This window comes from Curcuma longa, chromosome 8 (genome assembly GCF_044706935.1).
Source record: "Curcuma longa cultivar G26 ecotype Majalengka, Jawa Barat chromosome 8, ITB_CL_G26_1.1, whole genome shotgun sequence".
NCBI lineage: Eukaryota > Viridiplantae > Streptophyta > Magnoliopsida > Zingiberales > Zingiberaceae > Curcuma > Curcuma longa.
Window position 1 is genome coordinate 9110879 of NC_133868.1, and position 24746 is coordinate 9135624.

At 38.3% G+C, this 24746-nt stretch overlaps 2 protein-coding genes and 1 pseudogene across 2 annotated transcripts; 2 read left to right on the top strand and 1 right to left on the bottom strand.

Moving 5' to 3' along the window:
- Positions 1–1298: 1298 nt before the first annotated feature.
- On the top strand, positions 1299–6150 carry LOC141833577 (uncharacterized; annotated as a pseudogene).
- Positions 6151–8284: 2134 nt separating this feature from the next.
- Positions 8285–15961, top strand: LOC141833354 (26S proteasome non-ATPase regulatory subunit 12 homolog A-like). Its single transcript, XM_074720773.1, is given in 12 exon segments — positions 8285–8476; positions 10819–11007; positions 12092–12199; positions 12301–12393; positions 12395–12406; positions 12491–12547; positions 12644–12840; positions 13534–13633; positions 13707–13819; positions 13915–14068; positions 14158–14235; positions 15554–15961. Coding segments are annotated over 12 exon segments (1398 nt in total). The 5' UTR covers positions 8285–8398; the 3' UTR covers positions 15773–15961.
- A 503-nt stretch (positions 15962–16464) lies between these two features.
- On the bottom strand, positions 16465–22361 carry LOC141833988 (TSL-kinase interacting protein 1-like). The gene is made up of 8 exons (XM_074721462.1): positions 22250–22361; positions 18567–18710; positions 18127–18329; positions 17770–18011; positions 17468–17682; positions 17041–17402; positions 16734–16952; positions 16465–16643 (listed from the first exon to the last, which is right to left on the bottom strand). The coding sequence occupies exons 1-8, from the start codon at positions 22359–22361 to the stop codon at positions 16503–16505; spliced, it is 1638 nt and encodes a 545-aa protein (XP_074577563.1). The 3' UTR covers positions 16465–16502.
- Between the last annotated feature and the right edge of the window lie 2385 nt (positions 22362–24746).

The window sequence follows — 24746 nt, forward strand, 5'->3', positions numbered from 1 at the left end:
AAGAAGGAAGTGTATGTAGTATCGAAGGATGGAACATCATTTTAATAAGTAAAATACTAAAATGCCCTTCGTATCGTGTCGAATAAGGTTGCTTGGTTTCCTCTAGTTGAAGACGTGTTCGTTGGTTGCATAAGTTGGAGTTGAACCGAGGATGTTCTTTTCGATCATATTCGTCTAGATGGTGGGTGTGCCGGATGGATTTGGGTTCAGAGGAGGGGAGTATGTCTTCTTTGTCATCGGTATGAAGTGTAGTCTTTTACCGATTTACCCCTGATCGGAAGACTGAAGAAATTTGGGCTGCAGGCCCACTCAAAGGCCCGATTTGTTTCAGCGGGCCACAGCCCACGGCCCACTGGGCCACTGGCCTTTGATTCGGACGAGCCTGCCAGGTTTCTTCGACTCCTCCCTCCACGTCCTGGGCCGCTGCACTTCCCGCGACGGACGGGCGCCTGCCGGGTGCCGCCTCTAACTTGTAGCTTCGGCGATGGATGCAGTCTTGTAACTCTTACCGTGAGGAGATTACCCGTTTTGGTTTGAGGAAAAAACGTAGGATTTTTACTAGAAGCTAAAGTCGCAGCCTTTGCGATCTCTGTTGAGTGAGTTCTTTCTTCCAAGTGGTGTCTTCGTGCCGGCTTCTTGTTTTTCATCGCTAGGTTGATTTCTGATTTGCAAGTTTATGGAACATATAATCTGGCTGATTTGTCTCTGCTCGTTCTTCGCTATGTCCTTTAAAGGTCTCGTTTTGATGTGTTAGCGTGATTCAAATGGTCAAATGGGAATTTTGGTTTTGGCTTTTGATGTGCATACCGTGTTTACCTTTGGTGGCAGTAACAAGACTTCCCGAGCTTTTGGCCGTTAGACACCACCACAGTGATTACTATCATGTTGCAGTTGATCCTGAACTTTTCATTTTTCATTAAGAAAAAAAGTATTTTGTTTTTGCATGCACAAGTACTATTGCCAATTCTCATTCCACTTGAATTTAGTTCTTCCATGTTTCAATCAGTGAAGTGATCTATTAATGTCACTACACGTATACACTTTTGCAGCTATCATACAATTGCTATTGGCAACAGATGAAGAGTTCTAGAATTATACGCCATTGAGTTTGTCCAACCTCGGTGTCTCATGGAAATGGAATCTGGACGATGAACTAGGTATTAACTGCAAAGGACTATTAGTAATATCGTGCAAAGGCATTTTCCCGAAAAAAAAAAGAGATAGTATCATGCAAGGATAAGTGTAGGTAGTCGGCTACTACTTTTTCATGCTAGTTTCTTTTTCACTAATATTTGTGGATGTTTATGATAGTTCCCTTTATGGAAATTCATAGTGAAGGTGAGACTGACAGGCATCCTCTCCTAATGGATAGAGGTGTTAACACAGCTGCCCATGAGCACTTGGTTGATATACCACAAGTTAAATGAGAGAGACAATACCAATTTGTCAGCAGAGTTACATCATGTTGGCACATATTCAAACATCACATCTCCCCGTGTCTCTCGAACATCTTCAGTGTCAACAGACAATGCTAATTCTGGAAATGGTGCTATGAATAGAAGTGCAGATAATTATGCTCGAAGGAACAAGAACCCTCTAAATTCTGGTTTTTGGATTTCTGTTGAACTTGTTGTCAATGTCACCCAGATTGTAGCTGCTATCATAGTAATCTGCTTGTCTATAAATGAGCATCCACATGCTCTATTATTCGAATGGATTATAGGTTATACAGTAGGCTGTGTTGTTACCCTTCCTCACCTTTATTGGCGCTACATTCACCGCAACAGTCAAGGTTCTAGTCAAGAATCAACTCATTCAAATCAGACAAACACCCACGACAATACTCCTGAATATGAAATTGCTTCTGTTACTGCAAACTCAGGGCGTGAAAACAACCATTCCATTGCTGCTGTTGCACAAATTGGACAAATCCAAGGTACTCTTCTATGAACATATAAGGATGTAGAAATTGTTTATTCATATTTTCCCCATTTTTTGGGTTTTGCTGCTCTGAAGCTAGGCTTTGAACTTAATGTATTACAAAATTGTGGGCCGTATTTACATGTTTGCTTTCTACCTTATCATGACACGAACGATACTGCTACAGCTACTTCAAGCTTTAGTAATTGTAATTTAAGCAAACTCCAATATATATAGTTAATTTATTGTAATTTTGGTCTATCATGACCAGTCTGCTGATTGAAGTTCTAAATTGCCTATGTGTATCAAATAAGACTTCCAAAATCAATCGATTTCGAACCATATCAGTTAATGGAATGGACCAAGCTGACATGATTTTGCCTTGGAAAGTCAGATATAGGCAATATATGTTAAATTCCTAGTCAAATCGAAGATTGTGCCTAGGGCAGGCTTATATGAGCTTAGATCTCCTAGAATTAAGATCGGATGCAGCTGGTTACTTCTACTCTCATTATCCACCCTCCCAGACAGGGAACAAGAGCAAAGTTTAGAGCACAAGCACCATAAGGGCACAATCATTTATTCAGTGTACTTAGTTCCAAGGAGAGTGGGAGATACTAGTACTATCCCTCTTTAGTTAACCAATATGTTAACATTCATTTAATGTTTTATCATACTTAATCTGTTTAAGTTTACTAAACCATTTACTATAGCATAAACATTTATGATGATGCATGAAAGGGCGTGTTGAAGTAGCATTGCTCATGCTTATAGTCTGACATGGACAAGTTTTGGCATCAGGGGTATGCTTAAGGAGGTGCTCCTCCCCAATGGTGAGTCGTTTTGAACTTTGAAGTATAATGAGTTCTTCTTTACTTCAACAATGTAATTAAGGTAAAGCAACTTCCCTACAAATATAAATGACTTTTTCTATTAACAAAAAACTTGATATGGTAGTAAGCGAAAAAGACAATTGAGAAGTCCCCTTTATAATATTATTCACTTGATGACTAACACCTGTAGCTTTTCATTGTAGATACCAAGTCTTAGGTTCTATTATTATCAATGAAGTTATTTTCAGCATAGCTATTAGATATGTGTGATAAGTTAAACCTCTACTGCTATCATGAGAATGTATATTACAATAAAATACTAAGGAAAGAAATAAGACGTCAAAGAACCATTCAACAGAAATGACATAGGTTATCAAGCGGTAGTTTTTGGTCTTCAAATGAGCAATTGTAAGATCAAGATAAAATGTATGTGGATCATTCATCTGCTGGGATGAATGTGGAAGAGACTTCAACTAGAACTACTAGCGCAACATCAACTATAGTATGAAGTATCTGATTATACATATGCAAGTTATTTGATCAAAGTGAGAACTCTGAGAAGAACTAATTGTGTTCTGAGTCTGATAAAGCAAAACTAAGCAAATAAAACTAAAGGTGGTTATTGGAATTAGTAAAGAAGATCTACTCCCATGGGTCAACACTAACACATAGACAATACAGACCAGGAGATTTACCCCTACGGCCTTTCTGATGCCTAACATATACAAAAAATACATAAATCTTGAACATGCCCGTGCTTGGACTTTTGGTCAATGTAATCACATAGAATAAGAGCAATGACAGTGAATCTACTTGGAAAAAGAGGATAAAAATCTTCTTATGCAGAACTATCAGCTATCACCAAATTGAAGAGGAAAAAATTAACATAAAAGAAAACAGTGAGAGCTACATCATCCAGAATAGATTTGGATCATGGAAAATGAAATAGTTTGCTGTGAGATATTTCTCTAGGATCTGCTAACTCCATTCTGGAGGGATATAAAACATGGTTGTCGAAATTGTGTTTCAACTTTATAATTAGGTCTCAGGATCCTACAACCCAAATTAACTTTTACATTCAATCCCAAGTAGGATCTGCAATTGTTTGTGATATTTATATACTTACGATCTTATCCTTTGTTTTTTCTTCTCATTATTCTCATATAGGATCTCCATCATGATAACCTTCACAACAGGATAACTTTACGTTAACATCATTTTTAATTTGATATTTATTCAAAGTCGACCATTACTATACCATTTTTTAATTATATGAAAACTTATTTTGATCTTGAAATAGAAGAACCTTTTCCTACCTGACATTGTCAATCCTTCATATGGAACTTACTATTTGCTCTATAAATGTTTAGCACATAAATATGTATATTACATTGTTCATATATTTACCATATTAATATGTTTGAATGTTTTGTGACATTAAGATGATCCAAAATATAAAATCTTCATAGGAACAATAGGTATTGAAAGTTAATACATATAAGCAATAATAAATGCCAAATATAAGCAAAACAAAATTTAAACTTGGAATTGTCATCCCCAATCCATTGGTACACTATGGATATGGCCTAAAAATGTGAATTCTTATAGCAAGAAAATAGTGTACTAGTCAAGCATAACTGACCATCGATCTAACTTCTACAAACCAAGGTCCAAATTAAGAAATTAATGATCAGATTGGATATAATATGGGAAGCCTCAACTTGGCAGAGCCGATCTGGGATATTTGTATCTCTGGTCTTGGAGATGAACCAGATTAGTCAGCATTTCATTTGAATTTTCCAGTGATCAATTAGTCCAGTATATTTTTTCATTACATTGGTTTAAAGTAAAAGTGGGTTGTATTTGAAAAATCATTTGGTATAATGATTTAGTAGCTGGAATGTTTTTCCCTCATAATCTCTAATCCTTTCCATTTTCTCTTTATTTTTGTATTAAAGGAGTTGCTGTTTCACAGGCAAATAAATTTATCAAAGTTCTCAGTTCTTAATCTCTCCCCCTTCCATTTTCATTTTTTTCCTGCACATGCTGTCTCATACTGTTAGCCTGTTTAATGTCCTTGCTAGTGGGCATTATCGAATCAACTATAGAGTTACCTTTCACACACACACACACACACACCTGTTTTGTGAATTGCTTTTTTTTTTTCAGGATTAATGCGTTTTTTTATCATTTCAAGATGGGCTTGGATTGCTTTTTTGCTGGATGGTTTGCGGTTTGTTGCCGGAAATGTGTGGATATTTGGTGGTCACTGGTCACTCCTCCCCCGAGGATGCACCTAATCTATATCGGTACACATACAAACTTTCAACTTGATTTTCCCACAACCAGTATTCTTTATCAACACTCTCTCGAATCATAGGTTATGTATGGTCTTGCATTCAACTGCGTTGGATATGCAATCTTCTGCTGCTGTTTGCCCTCTATAATATCCATCATGGGTTTTCGAGAAGACAGGGGCCATGATCAAGGTGCCACTCCAGAATCAATCAATGCGCTTCCAACCTACAAATTCAAATCCAAGCGGCAGCATAGTCAAGGTGATGGTAGGATATTTGCTCCTGGCACAGATAAAGAGAGAACTCTATCTGCTGAAGATGCTGTGAGTTGTCTAACTACTAAAACATGTAGAGTAGTTGCAAGCAAGATCGTATGTTTTGCAAGTTATAGTTTGAAAATTCTCAAGTATTCTTAATGCTCTGTAATTTTGTAGGTTTGCTGCATATGCCTGGTTAAATATCTGCACAACGAGGAGCTCCGTGAACTGCCGGGCAGCCACTTCTTCCACAAGGGTTGTGTGGATAAATGGCTCGAGATAAATGCACTGTGCCCCCTTTGCAAATCGGAGGTTGGAAACACTGCATCGTCAGCACCAAGTCAACGATTGCTACCGGAGGACGGCAGGAAGTAGCATTCAACCACAGTGAGAAGTGCAGCAGATTCAGCGGATGCTGTGTCAAGGGATCAATGCCTATATTCAATTCCTTACATCTCGACATGCACACCAAAAAAGAAAAGCAACAGATGCATTGATTCTCTAAGTGGCACAAACTGCTGACCAACCGTCTGGATCTGGAAACCCTTGTGATCAGAGTCTGTTTTTGTATATATGTATGCATCAGTGAATCCAATGCAGCAAAAGGTGGGTCTGGAAAGAATGCCACAGATGCATTGATTCAATTCCTTACATGTACACCAAAAAAGAAAAGCAACAGATGCATTGATTCTCTAAGTGGCACAAACTGCTGACCAACCATCTGGATCTGGAAACCCTTGTGATCAGAATCTGTTTTTGTATATATGTATGCATCAGTGAATCCAAAGAGCATCATCCAGTTGCTTATTTGAATAATTGGATTCAATGTGTTTTTCTAGGCCATGAGCGTCGTCAAATTTATTACATTTATTTTTTTATGTGAAATGAATAATGTAGATTTTATTGTTAGTTTTATTTTTTAGTAATTCAGGTATTCAAAAGTTAGCCTTAATTTTGGAAGTTGATAAGAAGTCATAATGTAGATTTTTTTTTAATTTATATATTTAGTTCTTTGGATCGATTAATTTTGAAAATGATCGATCTTGTTTTACGAAAATTTTTCATTGGCTATCATAGTAAATCTAAAAGTGCAAGTAGAGGTGAGTAAAAGTTCAATTAAATTGAATAAATTGATGAAATTTAAAAATTTAAGTTAGTTATTTCAGAATTTTAATTTAAAAAAAATTAATTATATCAGTTAATTTGGTCATTTTTTATTTTAAAATCTCTTATTTGATTAAATTAAATAAATTAAAATAAAAAAATAATTGATAATTTTTTAAATAAATAAACTTATAAATCTCTAATTTATAATATTTAAAAATTTTAATTAATTTAATTTTTTATCAAATTAATTGATATTTATTAATTTAATTTTTATTTTAAAATTTAATCGATTCGAAAAAAATTAGATTTATTTAATTTCAATTCAATTTTAATAAATACTTAAGTTTTTTATTTCAATTGAAAAAAATAATCGAATCGTAAATCCAGAGGCATAAAATTTATTTTACTTGTTTCTTCGCGATATCAACCATGTTGATCAGGTTTACTTTTACTTCAGATAACGCATCCTCATTCTTTACCGCATGATGTCGATCCAACGGCTGATCCTGTTCGTTACTGGAAACCTCATCCTCGTCTCTTCACCGCACGATTTTGATCCAACGGGGGCTGCTCCGGTTCGCTATCGGAATGGTCATCCTCATCTCTCACCGCGCGATGTTAATCCAACGGCTACCCCGGTTCGTTAACGGGCCGGCTCTTACTCGTGTTTCACCGCACGATGTTGATCCGACGGCTCTACAGATAACCAATGGAGTATTAAGATTGGGGTCAAAGCAATGCGATCGGCACCGTAAGGAGGCGGTGGCGCCGGAGAAAGCGAAACCTGCGCTGCTCCTTTCCTCGCGCTCTCTCTGACTTTGGTAGTTCTGGTCGGTGCGATAACTGCAAAATGGCCGCAAATACGGTGAGATACTCGTCGATCGCTCGATCTAATCCTTGTAATTGAAATTTTGAACTTTCATTTCCTTTTTTTTTTATAATCGTTTCGATTATCCTTGTTGGTCGCTTCCATTGGAATTTGTTACTTAGGTTTTCTTTTTTACGATGGTGAATCTTCTCTTCTGTCGTCACTGGTTGCTTTTAGTTTTTTTCTAGGGTTGCTTGCTCGGGAAGAAATTGAGCAGTAGATATTAAATATTATTATATTAAAATATTTTTTATATTGATATCTAATCATAATTGTTATAATAATATTAAAAATAATGACACTTTTTAGATAAAATATATAATAGGCATCGATTCGTTAAATGTGGAACGCCTTATAATTTTTACCCTAAAAATATTATACACATGACATTTTATATCAATTCTTTATAAATCTAATTAAAATCATGTTAAAATTATTGTAGCTATTACCCCGCCATTAAGTGATTATTATAATATTATAAAAAAATATTTAATAAATATAATATTATAGTCATCACTAAATAATTGTTATATTATTAATTTGATAAATAAATTTTATATATAATATTTTTGACAACAATTTATTTTTAAAAAATGACTTATTTAAACGCTTTCTAATAACTACTTCGTGATTATTAAAATGGTATTAGGATAACATATTTTCGATATGAAAATCCTTTTTAATGATTTTAATAATTATTGGCACTCTTTTTAGTTAATAAAATTATAAATTTATTTTTTTTTAAATGTTGAAAGGAAGCCACTTTTTTTTTTAAAATAGATTTTATTATTCCTCCTAATTTTCTTTTCTACACTAGAATATTTACGTTTATCATTAAAAATAAAAATAATAATAAACGCGTGATACAAACGCCAATAAGAAGAACAAGTTGCCGTCATATTCTATCTATTTCTCGCTAATTTCTATTGGCGGACGCAAAAGCAAATATAAACTGCGATTTTGAAATCCGCCCTCTTGCGCAGAATAAAAGGCCAAGTGGGGGACTGCGTCCGCCGCGCCCCTTTCTTCCTCCTGCGATTAAATTCGTCGCTTCCGCTCCCCAAAACCCTAAATCCCTTTTCTTTTTTTTCCGATCCGGTCGATCGCCGAAGGAGGATGTCGGGGGCTGGAAACGAAGAAGACAAGAAGCCGATGGATCAGGCGGCGCACATCAATCTCAAGGTCAAAGGGCAGGTTGGTTCGCTACCACTTCTCCTTTTCCTTCGATTGTTCTTCCTGTTGTTCTTGTCTACGTGCTTTCTGTGTGCCTGTGTTTTTTTACTGGGTATGTTAACGGCGTCTATATGTTGATTCTCGATTGTGGTTTCTATTCTGATTAGGAAGATATTCACTTTTTTTTATTTCTTACGGTAATATATATTTTTGTCAAGTTTTCTTACTTTTTGCAAACAGCGCTGGTACTAGGCTAGGAGGCTTAAATTCTGTGTTGTTCGTTTTTGCACATTGCGGACTCTAGGTTTCTATTTAAACCTCAATCGTGGCGCGCCATTTATCCTTTAAAACACTAAAAGCTAATGCTTTTTTATACGTTATAGTCATTGCTACTGCTCGCTTGAGACATGTCTGTCTTGGTAAAATTTATCAAAAAAAAATGCATATATCAACAAGATCAAAGGCGCCACACTAGCAAGCTTAAATTTTTAGCATATTTGAAGACCTAAAGAAACAAACAGATTTAAAACCGGCTTCTCCTCAATTTCTTCCCGAACAAGCAACCCTAGAAAAAAACTAAAAGCAATCAGTGACGACAGAAGAGAAGATTCACCATCGTAAAAAAGAAAACCTAAGTAACAAATTCCAATGGAAGCGATCAACAAGGATAATCGAAACGATTATCAAAAAAAAGGAAACGAAAGTTCAAAATTTCAATTACAAGGATTAGATCGAGCGATCGACGAGTATCTCACCGTATTCGCCGCCATTTTTTAGTTATCGCACTGACCAGAACTACCAAAGTGAGAGAGAGCGCGAGGAAGGGAGCAGTGCAGGTTTAGCTTCCTCCGGCGTCACCTTCGATGTACGCCTCTTTACGCTGCCGATCGCATTGCTTTTGCCCCCAATAGCTTAATACTTCATTGCTTACCTGTAAAGCCGTCGGATCAACATCGTGCGGTGAAAGATGAGTAAGAGCCGGCCCTGTAACGAACCGGGGTAGCCGTCAGATCAACATCGCGCGGTGAGAGATGAAGATGACCCTCCCAGTGACGAACCGGAGCAGTCCCAGTTGGATCAAAATCGTGCGGTGAAGAGACGAGGATGAGGTTTCCAGTAACGAACAGGTTCAGCCGTTGGATCGACATCGTGCGGTAAACAATGGTTCATATAAGAGTTTATTTTAATGCTTTAATATTCTTATTCAGAAAACCGCAGATGGATATCCAATCTGATCATTAATTTCTTAACTTGGACCTTGGTTTGTAGAATTTAGATCGATGGTCAGTTGTCCCCGAGGCAATGGTGTCGCGGTAGGACATCCAAGTTAAAATGTATGTGGATCAAATTTCTTAACTTGGATGTCCTACCGCGACACCATTGTCTCGGGGACAACTGACCATCGATCTAAATTCTACAAACCAAGGTCCAAGTTAAGAAATTAATGATCAGATTGGATATCCATCTGTGGTTTCCTGAATAAGAGTATTAAAGCATTAAAATAAACCCTTATATGAACCATTGTTTACCGCACGATGTCGATCCAACGGCTGAACCTGTTCGTTACTGGAAACCTCATCCTCGTCTCTTCACCGCACGATTTTGATCCAACGGGGACTGCTCCGGTTCGTCACTGGGAGGGTCATCCTCATCTCTCATCGCGCGATGTTGATCTGACGGCTACCCCGATTCGTTACAGGGCTGGCTCTTACTCATCTTTCACCGCACGATGTTGATCCGACGGCTTTACAGGTAAGCAATGGAGTATTTAGCTATTGGGGTCAAAAGCAATGCGATCGGCACCGTAAGGAGGCGTACATCGAAGGTGACGTCGGAGGAAGCTAAACCTGCACTGCTCCCTTCCTCGCGCTCTCTCTCACTTTGGTAGTTCTGGTCGGTGCGATAACTAAAAAATGGCGGCGAATACGGTGAGATACTCGTCGATCGCTCGATCTAATCCTTGTAATTGAAATTTTGAACTTTCGTTTCCTTTTTTGATAATCGTTTCGATTATCCTTGTTGGTCGCTTCCATTGGAATTTGTTACTTAGGTTTTCTTTTTTATGATGGTGAATCTTCTCTTCTGTCGTCACTGGTTGCTTTTAGTTTTTTTCTAGGGTTGCTTGCTCGGGAAGAAATTGAGGAGAAGCCGGTTTTAGATCTGTTTGTTTCTTTAGGTCTTCAAATATGCTAAAAATTTAAGCTTGCTAGTGTGGCGCCTTTGATCTTGTTGATATATGCATTTTTTTTTGATAAATTTTACCAAGACAGACATGTCTCTAAGATAAAGGGCATGGCGTTTGTAACTAGATATTTTACCTTGCTTTATGCAAGTGCTGTATGCTAAGAGCTTTCTCAATGCAGGAAGAACATCTAGATGTTGCTATAGATGCTTTGTTGAATGTGGAGAAGCAAATGAGGCTTGCTGGTGATGTGGCTGGAACGAAGAAAGCTGTTATTGATATTGTGGAGCTTTGCTATAAAGCACGCGCATGGAAGACACTGAATGATCAGATTGTTCTTCTGTCAAAGCGAAGAGGGCAACTTAAACAGGCATGTCTTCAATTTCTTAGATTACTTGTAATAACATAACATATGACAATTAGGGTACATCATAAACCTATGTCTGAGAGTGGCAAACAATGTTTAATTCAGGTTCAAAGTTCACATCATTTGATGTGGTAATTAGTGGATTGTTTGAATTTTTTTCCTTGCAAGCTGTAGTTCTCAGATTATGTGTTATTGGGGTTGTTATTTAAAACATTTGAGATAACATATGTACCTACTCTTCATTACTAGTTGCTTCTTGTTTGCTAAATGCAATAATTATGCTATTTAGTTGTTGTCATATGAATTGTTACAAAACAATAATAGGTGGAGCATGTCCTTCTTTTGCAAGAGTGTTCTCCTATAAGAGAGAATCATTATAGGTAGAGAATCTAGCATGTAGCGAAATGGATCATACCTTATCACAACGGTAAATAAAATTGCAATGGCTATTTTGTAAATTCTAACGCAACTTGTGCGGCTGTGCAACAAGCCAGTATCTTGATACTTGATATGCTTGTTCCAATCCAATTTGGTACATAAGTTATTCCTATCAACAGTAGGTCTCTATTATAATTACGATGTATTGTTTTAAAAAATCACATCACATGCCCAAGGATCACTTGAATGAAGCTCCAGGTTATGTAGACATAAAACTTATTATAAGAACAACTTTTATAAATTTTTTTATTACTCTTGAATATCAAGAGCATGAAAACCTGCTTCTTCACATTCTACAATATCTGTATTATGATGCAAAATGTGAAAATTGTGTGATGGCTCGACCTGCTACTTTTGACTCTGGTTCTTTCTTTTTTTCTAAACCTACTGTTTTTTCCTTACCCCATTCAGGAAATAACCTAGGTTACCTGTGCTGTAAATTATAGTTGTTTCAATTTGCTTCTCCATATGCCTATTTTTCTGGATACCTAAATTTTCCTTTGCACTTATTTTTTATTATGAACTAGTTGCATGCAATTGAATGAATCTTTGATTATTTTATATCCATTCATATAATGGAAATAAGCTAATGATGGCTTTATGACTGTAACTGACATTACATATTCATTTTTCTTCTTTTTCGATACAGGCTGTAACTGCCATGGTGCAAAAAGCAATGCAATATATTGACGATACACCTGATGTTGATACTCGCATAGAGTTAATACAAACTTTGAACAATGTCTCTGCTGGGAAGGTAAATGATCCATCCATGGACCTAAATGCCACTATGCTTATTTGATTGACCCGCAATATCCTTCACTGGTACTGAAAAGCTATTTTGTTACCCCCTCATAGATATATGTTGAGATAGAGAGAGCTCGTTTAATTAAAAGACTTGCAAAGATTAAAGAAGAGCAAGGCCTTATTGCTGAGGCTGCTGATTTGATGCGAAGAAATTGCTGTAAGTAGAGGCATAATTGGAATCCTCTTCGTATTTAAGTAAGTTAGTTTTGCAGAATGTTTATTTTCATGGTGTGTTTCTTAGGTGGAGACATTTGGAGCAATGGCCAAAACAGAGAAAATTGCTTTCATTCTTGAACAAGTATGAGATTACAATAGTCTCTTCACAATAATAATTAAATATCAGTTATTAGCATAAGCTTTGTTGCTTGTAACATTATACCCAAAAAAAATTCAGGTTCGGTTGTGCTTAGACCGCCAGGATTATGTGCGTGCACAAATTTTGTCAAGAAAAATCAGCCCTCGAGTGTTTGATGCGGATGCTTCAAAGGAAAAAAAGAAACCAAAGGAAGGGGACAGTGTTGTGGAAGAGGCACCTGCAGATATACCTTCCCTATTGGAGCTCAAGCGGATCTACTATGAACTTATGATTCGGTAACTCCACTTGCTTATTAAATAAATTGGTATAATAGTTTTTATGCTTTTTCATTCAATGAGTCTCTTCAATTCATGAAAACATTTCTTGTAATTTGTTACAAGTTTCTTGGCTTGCCCAGAAATGCTGGAGATCATTTTTCTGTGTTGTGGATCTTGATCCTAACTTTACAGAATACTATGGTATTCTCACATGCATGAATATCCAATTAGCTTAACCAATGTAAACAAATGTACCGAATTGAGATCCTCTAGAACAGGCTCATATGGTTTATCTTTAAAAAGGTCATTGAAGGTGCTCAACTTTTTGAGAAGAAATATGATATGTAGTATAGATCAATTGATTTTAGCGCTTGCAGGTTAATCACAAATTAATAAAGTGTGTGTTCATGAGTTAACAATCATATTTGTGTTTACCTTTTTTTTTGGAATTGCAACCCTTGTTATACCCATCAAGGAGATTCCTCGAAATTTGCTCTGATCTTCATGACTAGGAAAACTTGGACTTGCATAAATATTGGAATTCTTATTTCTGCCTAACTATGCTTCCTGAAGTGTATTTAAATTGCTCCTAAGGAAGCTAGTTAGTTCCCCTCAAATTTAAATTGCTCCTGTCGCCGGTGCATTTTATGTTTGCATCATACATATCTAATGTATAACTAATCTTAGATTTTTACTTGACCCCTGGTGCAGCTACCATTCTCATCATAATGATTATTTAGAGATTTGCCGGAGTTACAAGGCAATATATGACATTCCATCTGTAAAAGAAGACCCAGCAAAATGGACTCCAGTAAGTTGTTTATTTTTTTGGGTTTTCCTTGGACAATGTATTAGATTTATTCATATGCATACTCCTTATATAGGTTCTACGAAAAATTTGCTGGTACTTGGTGTTATCGCCGCATGATCCTATGCAATCAAGTCTTCTCAACTCTACTTTAGAAGATAAAAACCTTTCTGAACTTCCCAACTTTCGGTAGGGATATGTTTGGTTGTTTATCTTTATTGGCTAGATTATTCTCTTCTATATCGCATGTGCTTACTTATTTCCTTTGCTGTCCACCTTGCTAGCTTTTTGTTGAAGCAGCTAGTGACAATGGAGGTTATTCATTGGGCAAATCTTTGGGAGACTTACAAGAATGAGTTTGAAATTGAGAAGAATCTTCTTGGTGGGTCTTTGGTTCCAAAGGCAGCGGAAGATCTAAAACTGAGGATCATTGAACACGTACCTTATTCCTAATGATTACTATATTTTGTGTTGCATTTTCAACATTCTTTTGGTGTTAAAGAATTCTTAGTTTTCTCTTGTTTCAGAATATATTGGTTGTCTCCAAGTACTATTCGAGGATTACCTTACAGAGGCTCTCTGGTTTACTATGCCTCACTTTACAGGTTTGGTTCTTGGTTATTACCTAAGCAACAGTTGCTCTATTTTCGTTTTTACTTTAACTCATTTTCTAGACATTCTATTGCGTAAATAATTTTTTTAAAGAAAAAACCCGTCTCGCTGCACTTATTTCTCTTCAAATTGTATTCTAATGCCTTCATGTTTGGTTATGAATACTAGGCAACACTATTTGAGTTTTTTTTTATTATTTCACTTACAATAGGAGCTGGAGTTTCAGCTTCTTGTACAGTGGGAAACAAAGATAAAATTTTTAGGATGATCAGAAAAAACAAAATAAAAATACTATTATTCATAAGCATTCAAGTGTATCTCCAGTTGAATGATAAAATAAGAGAAATAAGATTGTCACATGTTCGAAGTGATTAAAATATCCGTAGTTAATATCACGTCTTGAGTAGATCTGATCTCAATTTTCGCTACCATAGCATGCCATTGCTCCCATGATTGCATTATAATCTATTCGAGATCCACTTAGGCCCAAGTGAACTTTCAATAAGTGCTATACAACACTGCCCTTTATTTATATTTCACAAGAAACATGGTGAATGCTCACACAAAATTAACAACATAATCATGCCTGTATCATTCTAAAACCAACAAGATATAACGAAAATCGATAGAGCTCTCACCTTTTTCAAACAGAAATAGAGGTCATGTAAACAGCAAGAGAGCCTAAGTATAAAAAAAGGGAAACAACACTATAAAAAAGGCCCAAGTATGTATAGATTCTCAAAATATGCTATGTATCTTCAAAGTATGTCTTAACACATCCGTCAAATGTGTACCTCCTACTTACATGTCAGGAAAGGAATATGCTAGTGTGAAATCATCTAAAATGATTAGATCAGAAAACCACATGCAAAGATGCCAACTTGCAATGTCTCTATTACCGACTCTTGGTGTTTAGACACAAATTGCACATTATGTAGCTAAACATCGATGATTATGTAAAATCATCTAAAATGCTTAGATCAGAAAACCACATACAAAGATGCCAACTTGCAATCTCTCTATTACCGATTCTTGGTGTTTAGACACAAATTGCACATTATGTAGCTAGACATCAATGATTATATGCATCCCAAAACATATCAGACATCCATCAAGAGTGCATAAAAACCTGTGCTTTTATTCCTGAAGAAAGTATTTATTAATGTTTATGTGGATATGATAGAAATTTGTTAGTATTTCTTTTAACAGGATGTTTATCTTGCAGTTTATTTGCTGTTGTTATGGTTTTCAAGAGTAGTATAATTCTCTCTTTGATCTAGTGTCTGATTTGAAGCATCTTCTGTGTTTCAGGAGGCGGAGAAGCATCTATCCGATATGGTAGTATCAAAAGCCTTAGTTGCGAAGATTGACAGGCCCATGGGAATCGTGAGTTTTCAGACGGTGAAGGATAGCAACGACGTACTTAATGCATGGGCGACTAATCTGGAGAAGCTGCTTGATCTTGTTGAGAAGAGTTGCCACCAGATACACAAGGAAACCATGGTTCACAAAGCTGTTCTCAAAGCTTAGGATGGCAGCTTTGCTTGAGTTCCAACTTGGCCATCTCTTGGGCTATCTGAACGCTGTAACTCAAGCATCATACCCTTTTATGCATTGTCTTATCTTCTCTTCCATGTTGGATTAAAGATAATGATCCTGGATGTTAGTGCACTAATCTTAGCTCATTTCTTGCTATCAAAATCTTTTCATTTGGAAGCATGATGGTTGTTGGATAACAAGTTTTAGGAATTTGGTTTGAAAATAAACTTTGAGTGTTGATTTTCATAGTATTGTTGCGCTCTTATTATCCTTCGTTAATCTCGTACCTTGAAAAACTTATTTATCACTAGTTGGGACGAATGGAAAGTTAAGTGAACTAAAACATAATTTCTTCTCTTCCCAGCATTCTTACATAATCGTTAGTCAAGTCAAATGTATTGGAATTATATTATGCGAAAATATGACGGGAAAAGACGCATACTTACAATTTGAGGCAGAATAATTTCGTTTTGGGGATTGGTCATTCCTGTACAACAGAACAACCTTCAACAATAGTTATGCGAGTAGTTCTATGAGCAATTAGTCATGTAACCCGATGATACGAGGCTTCTTGTGTGGATGGTTCACATCACCAATCCTGAACACTCTCTTCTTCATTCAGCAGACGATCTAACACTTATGCTATTGTGGCAGTCCTAGAGAGGTCGAATGCTTATGTTTTTGTGATTCCAAGAGTGTAGAACTGGAGCATATCTCCATTTCAAAAAATTGAGAAGTTGTGAAATGCATCCATGCTGCTTGTAATCAGTCCATCAAGACCAATGGTTTGATTTTCACCATCATTCATATTTTTAGAGCTCGGTGCAACAACAATCTCCAAGGGACCACCCAATGGATCCGGCTGCAAATCACAGATTGATGAAAATGTAATATTAGCTTATGAGTCGGGCATAGTTTGTCATGAAAATAGATTAGCGTTAGGAGGAACTACCAAGAGAAGGTTCATTCCACCAAATTGGTGGGTTTCATTATGTTGAACATCTGTTTGTAACTCCGCGTGTGCATTTAGGCCTTCAGTAAGCCTGTCCAGGGAATTGAACTGCAAACCGGATTTGGGCTCAGCACAAGCATCAGTTACATCATGCAGCTGAGGATTAGGGGCTGGTGCAGGATAATTATGGGCCAAGGATACCTGCACCTGTGAATCTAGCTGCAGATTTGGTATTACAAACAGTCTTAGTGTTTCATCAGTTAATAATGTGAATAGGAACAAATTGATAACAGAAATTCAAGATTACCATATTGGTATGTTCCATTGTGGGAGAAACAAATGGGGATGAAGCTGGAACGTCAAGACTCGAGGGAGCAGCCTTTGTAAGAGGAAATGGATGGCATGTTTCTTCAGCTTCCAAGATGGAAAGAGGCGCCATTCGACTGGATGGGTTACTAGATTGACGTCCACGCATAAGTTCGGCAATGGCAATATCAAAGGAATCACAAGTTATGGGAATTTGGTGAAGAGCTGAATTCTGAGAATGTGATGGATGATCAGCATTGATTGGAGTATCTGAAACTTTAGATAATATGGCTCCAAAGCTAATTCCGGTTACACAATCAATCCATGATGTATTGATGGTTTTCAAAGGATTCTGGTCAACCATGTTCATGTTATAAAAAGAAGATAACATTGAATATACAGAACCAAAAGAACATTGAATATTACCACATTCTTGATTACCTTTTCTGATATCGGTGCTTGGATAGTCTGATTTACTGAATTGTCTGTAAGGCATTGTCCATGCTCTTTACTTGATACAGAACAAATCTTAATATCATTATCATTTCCCCCACCAAAATAGTTGTTCTTTCTTAAGATATCAGAACAAGCTAGTGTTGGAGATGCCGGTTGTTTTGTTTGGTCAACATTGAGCCATCCATATCTTCCCACACACACACACAAAGACACTAAATCAGTATTGAAGATGGATAAGAAATACTAAGGAGTAAGGTACTTGTAACTGTCAAACCTCAAACGAAAGACTGCAGGGTTACCAAGAGAAGCATGTACATCAGCTGCAGTGAGATTTGAGTCTTCCAAACTCCATTTTCTGCTGTCAGCTAGATTATCCAGGCAAACATTATTTGGAAAAAGCATAAGCTTTCCTGATGCCAATTTTGAGCGCCCCCACTTATTGTTGAGATGCTTCACTACTGATGATATTTTCTTTCTAGTTGTTAAGGTCAATTCTAGGTAAGGATTGACATTGTCCTGTAACATCAAAATGTTAAAGCAGCATCATGTTACAAACTGAAAAAAAAAATATGATGATTACTGGGCAAAAGAAAGAGCTCCTTTTCCCTGGTTAACACTAGCTAACGTTTACCTGTTCCAGGATTTCCTTAGTTTTTTCATCTATTGGGAAGAGCTGTAGTTTCAGTTTTCCACAGGAATCCTGTTGTTTTCTTTGTAGCGATTCTAAATCTTCTGATACAGTTTCCACAAACTTAGTCTGTGAATCTTGATTTACCATATGATTCATCTGAATAGAATTGAGAATTTGTCCACCTAACTCAGAATTGTTATTCCCTGGAAAACCAAAAGGTGTAGAGTAAAAAAGCATTGATCTCGTACAACTGCCAAACACTTATTTCACTTGAACGATTTTAAACAGCATATGTTTTCAAGCTTTCTATGCATGGAACAAGATGATGATCAGCTCCAAAATGAAAAGAAACACATGCAATAGAAAGATGAGGCAAATAAAGTAATAGTTGCATAGAGAAAAAAAATTTTAAAAACAACTTGGAATTTATATCCTAGTACCTGCTATTTTCTGTTTCTGCTTTCTGATCTTTGTACTATCCGGATTGTTGCAACCAAGAAAATCTTTTGTACCTGAAGCAGTTGTTGCTTTTCGTCGTTGGTGGGAAGTCTTCATGGTGATCTTAGTATTTGCCTTATTGGTATCTTAAGATGTATGGAGGCACATGAACTTAGACAAAATGCCCTATGCCAAGGCAAGTAGCATGAGTTGGTAATTGACACCCATATATAACTAATAATGCAACTAGGCAATTCATGTGAACAAAGATAAACTACAACAATACATGGATTGAAATCGTAGTCATTCAATTAAAGTTAAGCAAATTAAGAGAATTACTAAATTAATAACTGTCTTCATTTACATAAAATACATTTGACGATAAGTGAGGCACAAAAAAAAATGTGAAAGATGATAACCTACAGGTACGGGAAATTTTAGCTGAGTTGAAGGATGATTCTTGGCTCGATAACTTGTAAAACTGGAGTTGAAGGAAATTCTAGCAATTCATCAATACCAAGAAGGCCAGAATCCTCACTGTTGCATTTACTAAATAGTGTGTGCTCCGTTAAATCCTTAAATGATCGCCATGTAACTATAATCCCCAAATATAGCGAAAAGCACATTGAAGAGAAAAGTTTTCAAACAACAATCGCGAAAAATAAAACAAGATCGACGATATAACCACGAGATCTACAACAAGAAACATCACAAGAATCAGCGGAGCTAGGAGATTGCACGAGTTTCATTGGACAAATATAGATGCAGGAACCAAAGAAAATGTCAAATCTTCTCAAATGTTACCAGATTCGTAATCGTTCGAAATCCTGGAAGGTTGATTCATGAAAAAGAACCCTAATCTCATCAACAAGAGGCGAGATTCTTGACGCCTCGCCAGAAGATGGTGAGAAGAATAGAAATCGAGCGCAAGAGGTGTTGCGAGAACGAACTGTTCTGATTTGAGATTTTTATTTTGGAAACTTGCCGCCCTCGCGTTCCTCTCGGACGCTGCGACAGTAAATAGGCGGTGCGACCGTAAATATGTAAATAGGGATGGTTAAATCGAATAAATCTCTCTAACCTATCGAATTTTAAAAATTTAATTCAATTATTTTAAAATTTTAATTATTTTTAAAAATTAATTTAATTTAATAAATTAATTAAAATTAATTTTAAAAATTAATTATAAATTTTTAAATAAATAAATTTATAAATTCCTAACTAATTAATAAATTTTTTATCCTATTTAAAAATTTTAATTATTTTAATCAAATTAATTGATATTTTATCAATTTAATTTATTTAATTTTTTATTTAAAAATTTTATCGATTTAATTAATCGATTTAAAAAATTAAATATCTAAATTAAAAAAATACACACATCTAACTTTCTTAAAAATATTAAAGTTATTGAAGTAGAAAAAATAGATAATTAGGTAAACTTAGTGTTGAAGAAAATTAATAATAAAAATTTAGAAAAAAGCACAAACATAATTATGAGATGAGGTGGACGCTTTAAAAAAAAGATGAGGTGGACACTCGAAAACAAGATGAGATCGACATATGTGATAAATTTAAAAATGAGATTGGTGTTCGAGATTGAAATGAATTTGTCACCTGAGACTGCTCGAGGCTGAAATTAATATCGAAATCTGAAATTGAACTGAAGATGAGATTGACACTCTAATAAAAAAATAATCTTGATCTCGATTACTTGTAAAATTAATAGATTCAAAAAATTAAATATCTAAATTAAAAAAAATACACACATCTAATTTTCTTAAAAATATTGACATTATTGAAGAAGAAAAAATAGATAATTAGGTAAAGTTAGTGTTGAAGAAAATTAATAATAAAAATTTAGAAGAAAGCACAAACTTAATTATGAGATGAGGTAGACGCTCGAAAAAAGAGATGAGGTGGACATCTGAGATAAATTAAAAAATGAAATTGGCGTTCGAAATTGAAATGAAATTGTCGTCTAAGATCGCTCGAGGCTGAAATAACATTGAAATCTGAGTCCCAGGGCATAGGTGAGTTGGTTACGACGTAACAGACTTGCAGAAAAGGGCAAGAGTTCGAATCTTGGTGAAGCCAGACAATACCCTCCTGTGTCGTAACCAACTGCACTTTCTCGATTTACCTCCTCACAGATGGTCGTGGAGGCGACCGTGTGGGGGCCGCTAAGGTGACGGATCCACCTTTTTGCAGAACATTGAAATCTGAAGATGAGATTAACACTCAAGATTAAAATAAAATTGACAGATAAGATCCCTCCAAACTGCTTACACCAAATCCTTCGTTGCGAAGCAACGCCTCTGCGGAATAAGCCCTGGATCGGGACCAGGCACACTCAAATTCTAGATAGAAACCACCACCAAACTTCCATCCAAACAGCATACTGTGCTATAAAGAATAAGTTAATTTTATTATTAATCAAATATATGATTAATTTTTAAAATTAATATATTAAATTTCCACCACTTTTTTCTAAAGAACAAAGCCAAAAAATAAAACTTATGATATATCTGGCTGTATGGTACGTTTTAACGATGAATCAATCACAAACAGTTGATCGATTGATGCTGCCAATGTGAAATATTGAATATCTGTGAACTATACATTTTTAAATTCTGAGCGAGATTGTAACAAGCTTTTCCATTAACCCTTTGAATTAAATACGAAGAGAGAGACGACTCCAACGTGATGATGGCAAATTGATTCTTTGACCATTTCGTGCGTCCACACTGTTCGTCTCCCCTCCCGCATCCACATTTCGTGGTCCAGCCAAGTCAAGGCGAATGGCGGGCGCTCCATCGGGGAGCAAAATCCGACCGCAAGTAGAAGCAGCGCGGAGCAGATCCACCGTCTACCTCAGGAAACGGGTTTCCCCACGTGCCGACATCGTTTCTTCTCCGCAACTAATGTCCTATGGTGCGCACGAGTCCCTCGCGGACCACTTCGATGGCCCGAGCCCGATTAAAATAATCTGAAAAATTCTTTTTTATATATTTTTTAAAAACTTGACAAATTTAATCAAACACAAATAATATAATGAAAAATGATACACTACTACATGAAAAATATAGTATAAAACTCAATATGACATATTCAACTGCATGAATATAAACCTCATTATATGGATGTGAGATTCATTGTATGGAGTATGTCATGTTGAATTTCATGCTATATTTTTCATGTAGTGTATCATTGTTCTAATATAATGCACAAGAGAATCTGTAAGTTTAATCTTTTTCTCTTTTTCTACAAAAAGTGGAATCCGCCACTTAGCGGTCCGGATCGGTCCCACGATTATTTATCAGGAAGTAAATCGAAAAATTATAGTTAGTTATGATGCGGGAGGATATTACTTGACTTTTCTAAAATTCAAATTCTTATCCTTTTCTACAATTCTGCTGCGTCGTAACTAACTTAATTATATCATGGGATCCTATAATACGTAACCTTGTTGATTGGTGATGTCGTTAATTGGAGTCTTCAGTCCTACTGTCGCAACCAGGAGCTCTGGGCTTCGACAATTGGCAGGTCAAACTCCACGTGTCGTCCACAGAACACCCCTGAGTCGCGTCAACGCGTGGACCCACCTGCCGTCCAACCTGTGGGGCCGTCAATTAGATCAGATCCCAAAGCGGACGGTTCGATGACAGACCGCGTCCAATCGTACGGTCTGAGCCATCTCCAGACCGGTCGACGAGCCCGCGTGAGCCGCGGTCGAGTTCATGACCCAAACGCGTGCTCCCGCTGGTCGCCTCCCCGTTCTTCCCTCGCCAGATCATATTTAAAACTGCTGTGTTGTTGATCGATCCTTCTATCCCATGGACGCCAACGATGAGTCGCCGCCGCCTCCTCACCGGCGAGTGTGGGTCAGGGAACGGTCCTGTGATTGGTGGGACCGGTACAACTCCCCGGAGCTCCCGGAGGCGGAGTTCCGGCGCGCCTTCCGCATGTCCCGCGCCACCTTCGACTTCCTCTGCGACGCCCTCGGCTCCGCCGTCGCGAAGGAGGACACGGCGCTCCGCGCCGCCATCCCCGTCCGCCAGCGAGTCGCCGTGTGCGTGTGGCGACTCGCCACCGGCGAGTCGCTCCGCCTCGTCTCGCGCCGCTTCGGCCTCGGCATCTCCACCTGCCACAAGCTCGTCGTGGAAGTGTGCACCGCCATCCGCAACGTGCTGATGCAGGGGATGCTAGCGTGGCCCGACCCGGCGCGCGCGGCGGCGGCGGCGGAAAGGTTCGAGACGATTTCCGGCGGGATCTCCGGCGTCGTGGGGTCGATGTACACGACGCACATCCCCGTGACGGCGCCGCGGGAGAACGCGGCCGCCTACTTCAACCGCCGCCTCACGGAACGGAACCAGAAAACGTGCTACACCGTGACGCTGCAGGGGGTGGTGGATCCCGAGGGCGTCTTCACCGACGTATGCATCGGGTGGCCGGGATCGATGGCCGACGAGCAGGTGCTGGAGAATTCGGCGCTGTACCAGCGCGGGAACGGAGGGATGCTCGGCGGCCCCTACTGGATCGTGGGCGGCGCAGGCTACCCGCTTCTCGACTGGCTGCTGGTGCCGTACGTCCAGGTAGGTAGAGTGCCCGTTCCATTTAAACGAATCGCAAGAAACCAAAATTGAATAATAATTTCTATTATTAATAATTATAAAACTAAAATATACTTCTAAAAATACGGGAAAATACGAGGAAGGGCCAAAACAGTTGGCCAATTTGAATTTTGCCACGCCCAACGCGCTGCTCGACGCGCAGGGGAACCTGACGTGGGTCCAGCACACGTTCAACGAACGGGCGGCGGCGATGACTGCGGTGGCGAGGGAGGCGTTCCGGCGGCTGAAGGGGCGGTGGGGGTGCCTGCGGCAGAGGACGGAGGTGAAGCTGCAGGACCTGCCGCTGGTGATCGGCGCCTGCTGCGTGCTGCACAACCTGTGCGAGATGACGCGGGAGGAGATGGGGGAGGAGCTGCTCGGGTTCCCGCTGGACGACTACGAGATGCTGAGCGAGAGCGGCGTCAGGTCCGCCGGCGCAGCGCAGGCGAGAGATGCCATTGCTCACAGCCTCTTCCATGGAACAGCCCCGCCGTAACCGTAAGCTCTATCTATTTAAAGTACGATAGGCAGTTAAACGAAGTTTGATTGTTTTTGTAATTTACGTGCTTTTTTTTTTGTGGGTCGAATAATTTATGTACTTTTTTAGCACGTATAATTCTTAATAATACCAAGGTCGATCTTTTGTCTCGCAAAACAAATGTGATTTCAATAAAATGTAAATTAATTTAATTTTTAATCGAATTAACTGAAATAATTAAAATTTTTAAATATTATAAAAAATTTATTAATTAGTTAGAGATTTATAAATTTATTTATTTAGAATTAAACGAATTTGTTAGTTAGCCAAGCCCGTATATGTCGAACTGAACACGATTAGCGCGGGTGGGCCGTGGCCTGGCGGATGGCCCATTTGACTCTTGCTATAAGAGGCTCAGCAGGAAAGCAGACAGCCCGCTCTGCACATTCAATTCTGATTAGAGGTTAGGGTTCATCGTCTCGCAGCATCGCATGGGAACCAAGCATACCAGCCGCGGCCCAAGGCGGCGGGGTAGCGTCTCCGCCGTCCGAGACTTCCCGAAGGGATGCGGCCCGTCCGTTGGCGACACTCCTACGTCCTCCAATCCCGAGCCGCCCTCCCCGAACGACGTCCCGGAGGCGGAGGCCGTCCCGCGATCTCCGGGCGCCGATGGGGCGGAGGCCACTGCTGCCGGGGATCGATCGACACATGAAAGTTACGATTTTGATCGGCGGAGGAACCTTGCGTCGCCAATTCGACGCTTCCCTGTTGGCTCTGGACGGGATGCTAACCCCAGTAATCCAAATTCGCACAGGGGACAGGATGATGTGCTCGGCGTCAACAAGAAAAGCCAGGACGGTGCGCTTGAAAAGATAGTGATTGTTTCAGCTCTCATGGCTGCTCCCTACTGCCCTTGGAGAAATCCGAACAAGGTTCGCCCGAGGAAGTCGGCACGAACCAAAGTCTCTGAATGAACAGTCGAAGCCTTTCCACCGCTTACTTTTGGCTCAAGAATATTTGTCTGAATACTATGCTATGAGCGTATGATGTGAGTTATCCTTGTGCCCCTTTGCATGGTCACCTCAACGCCT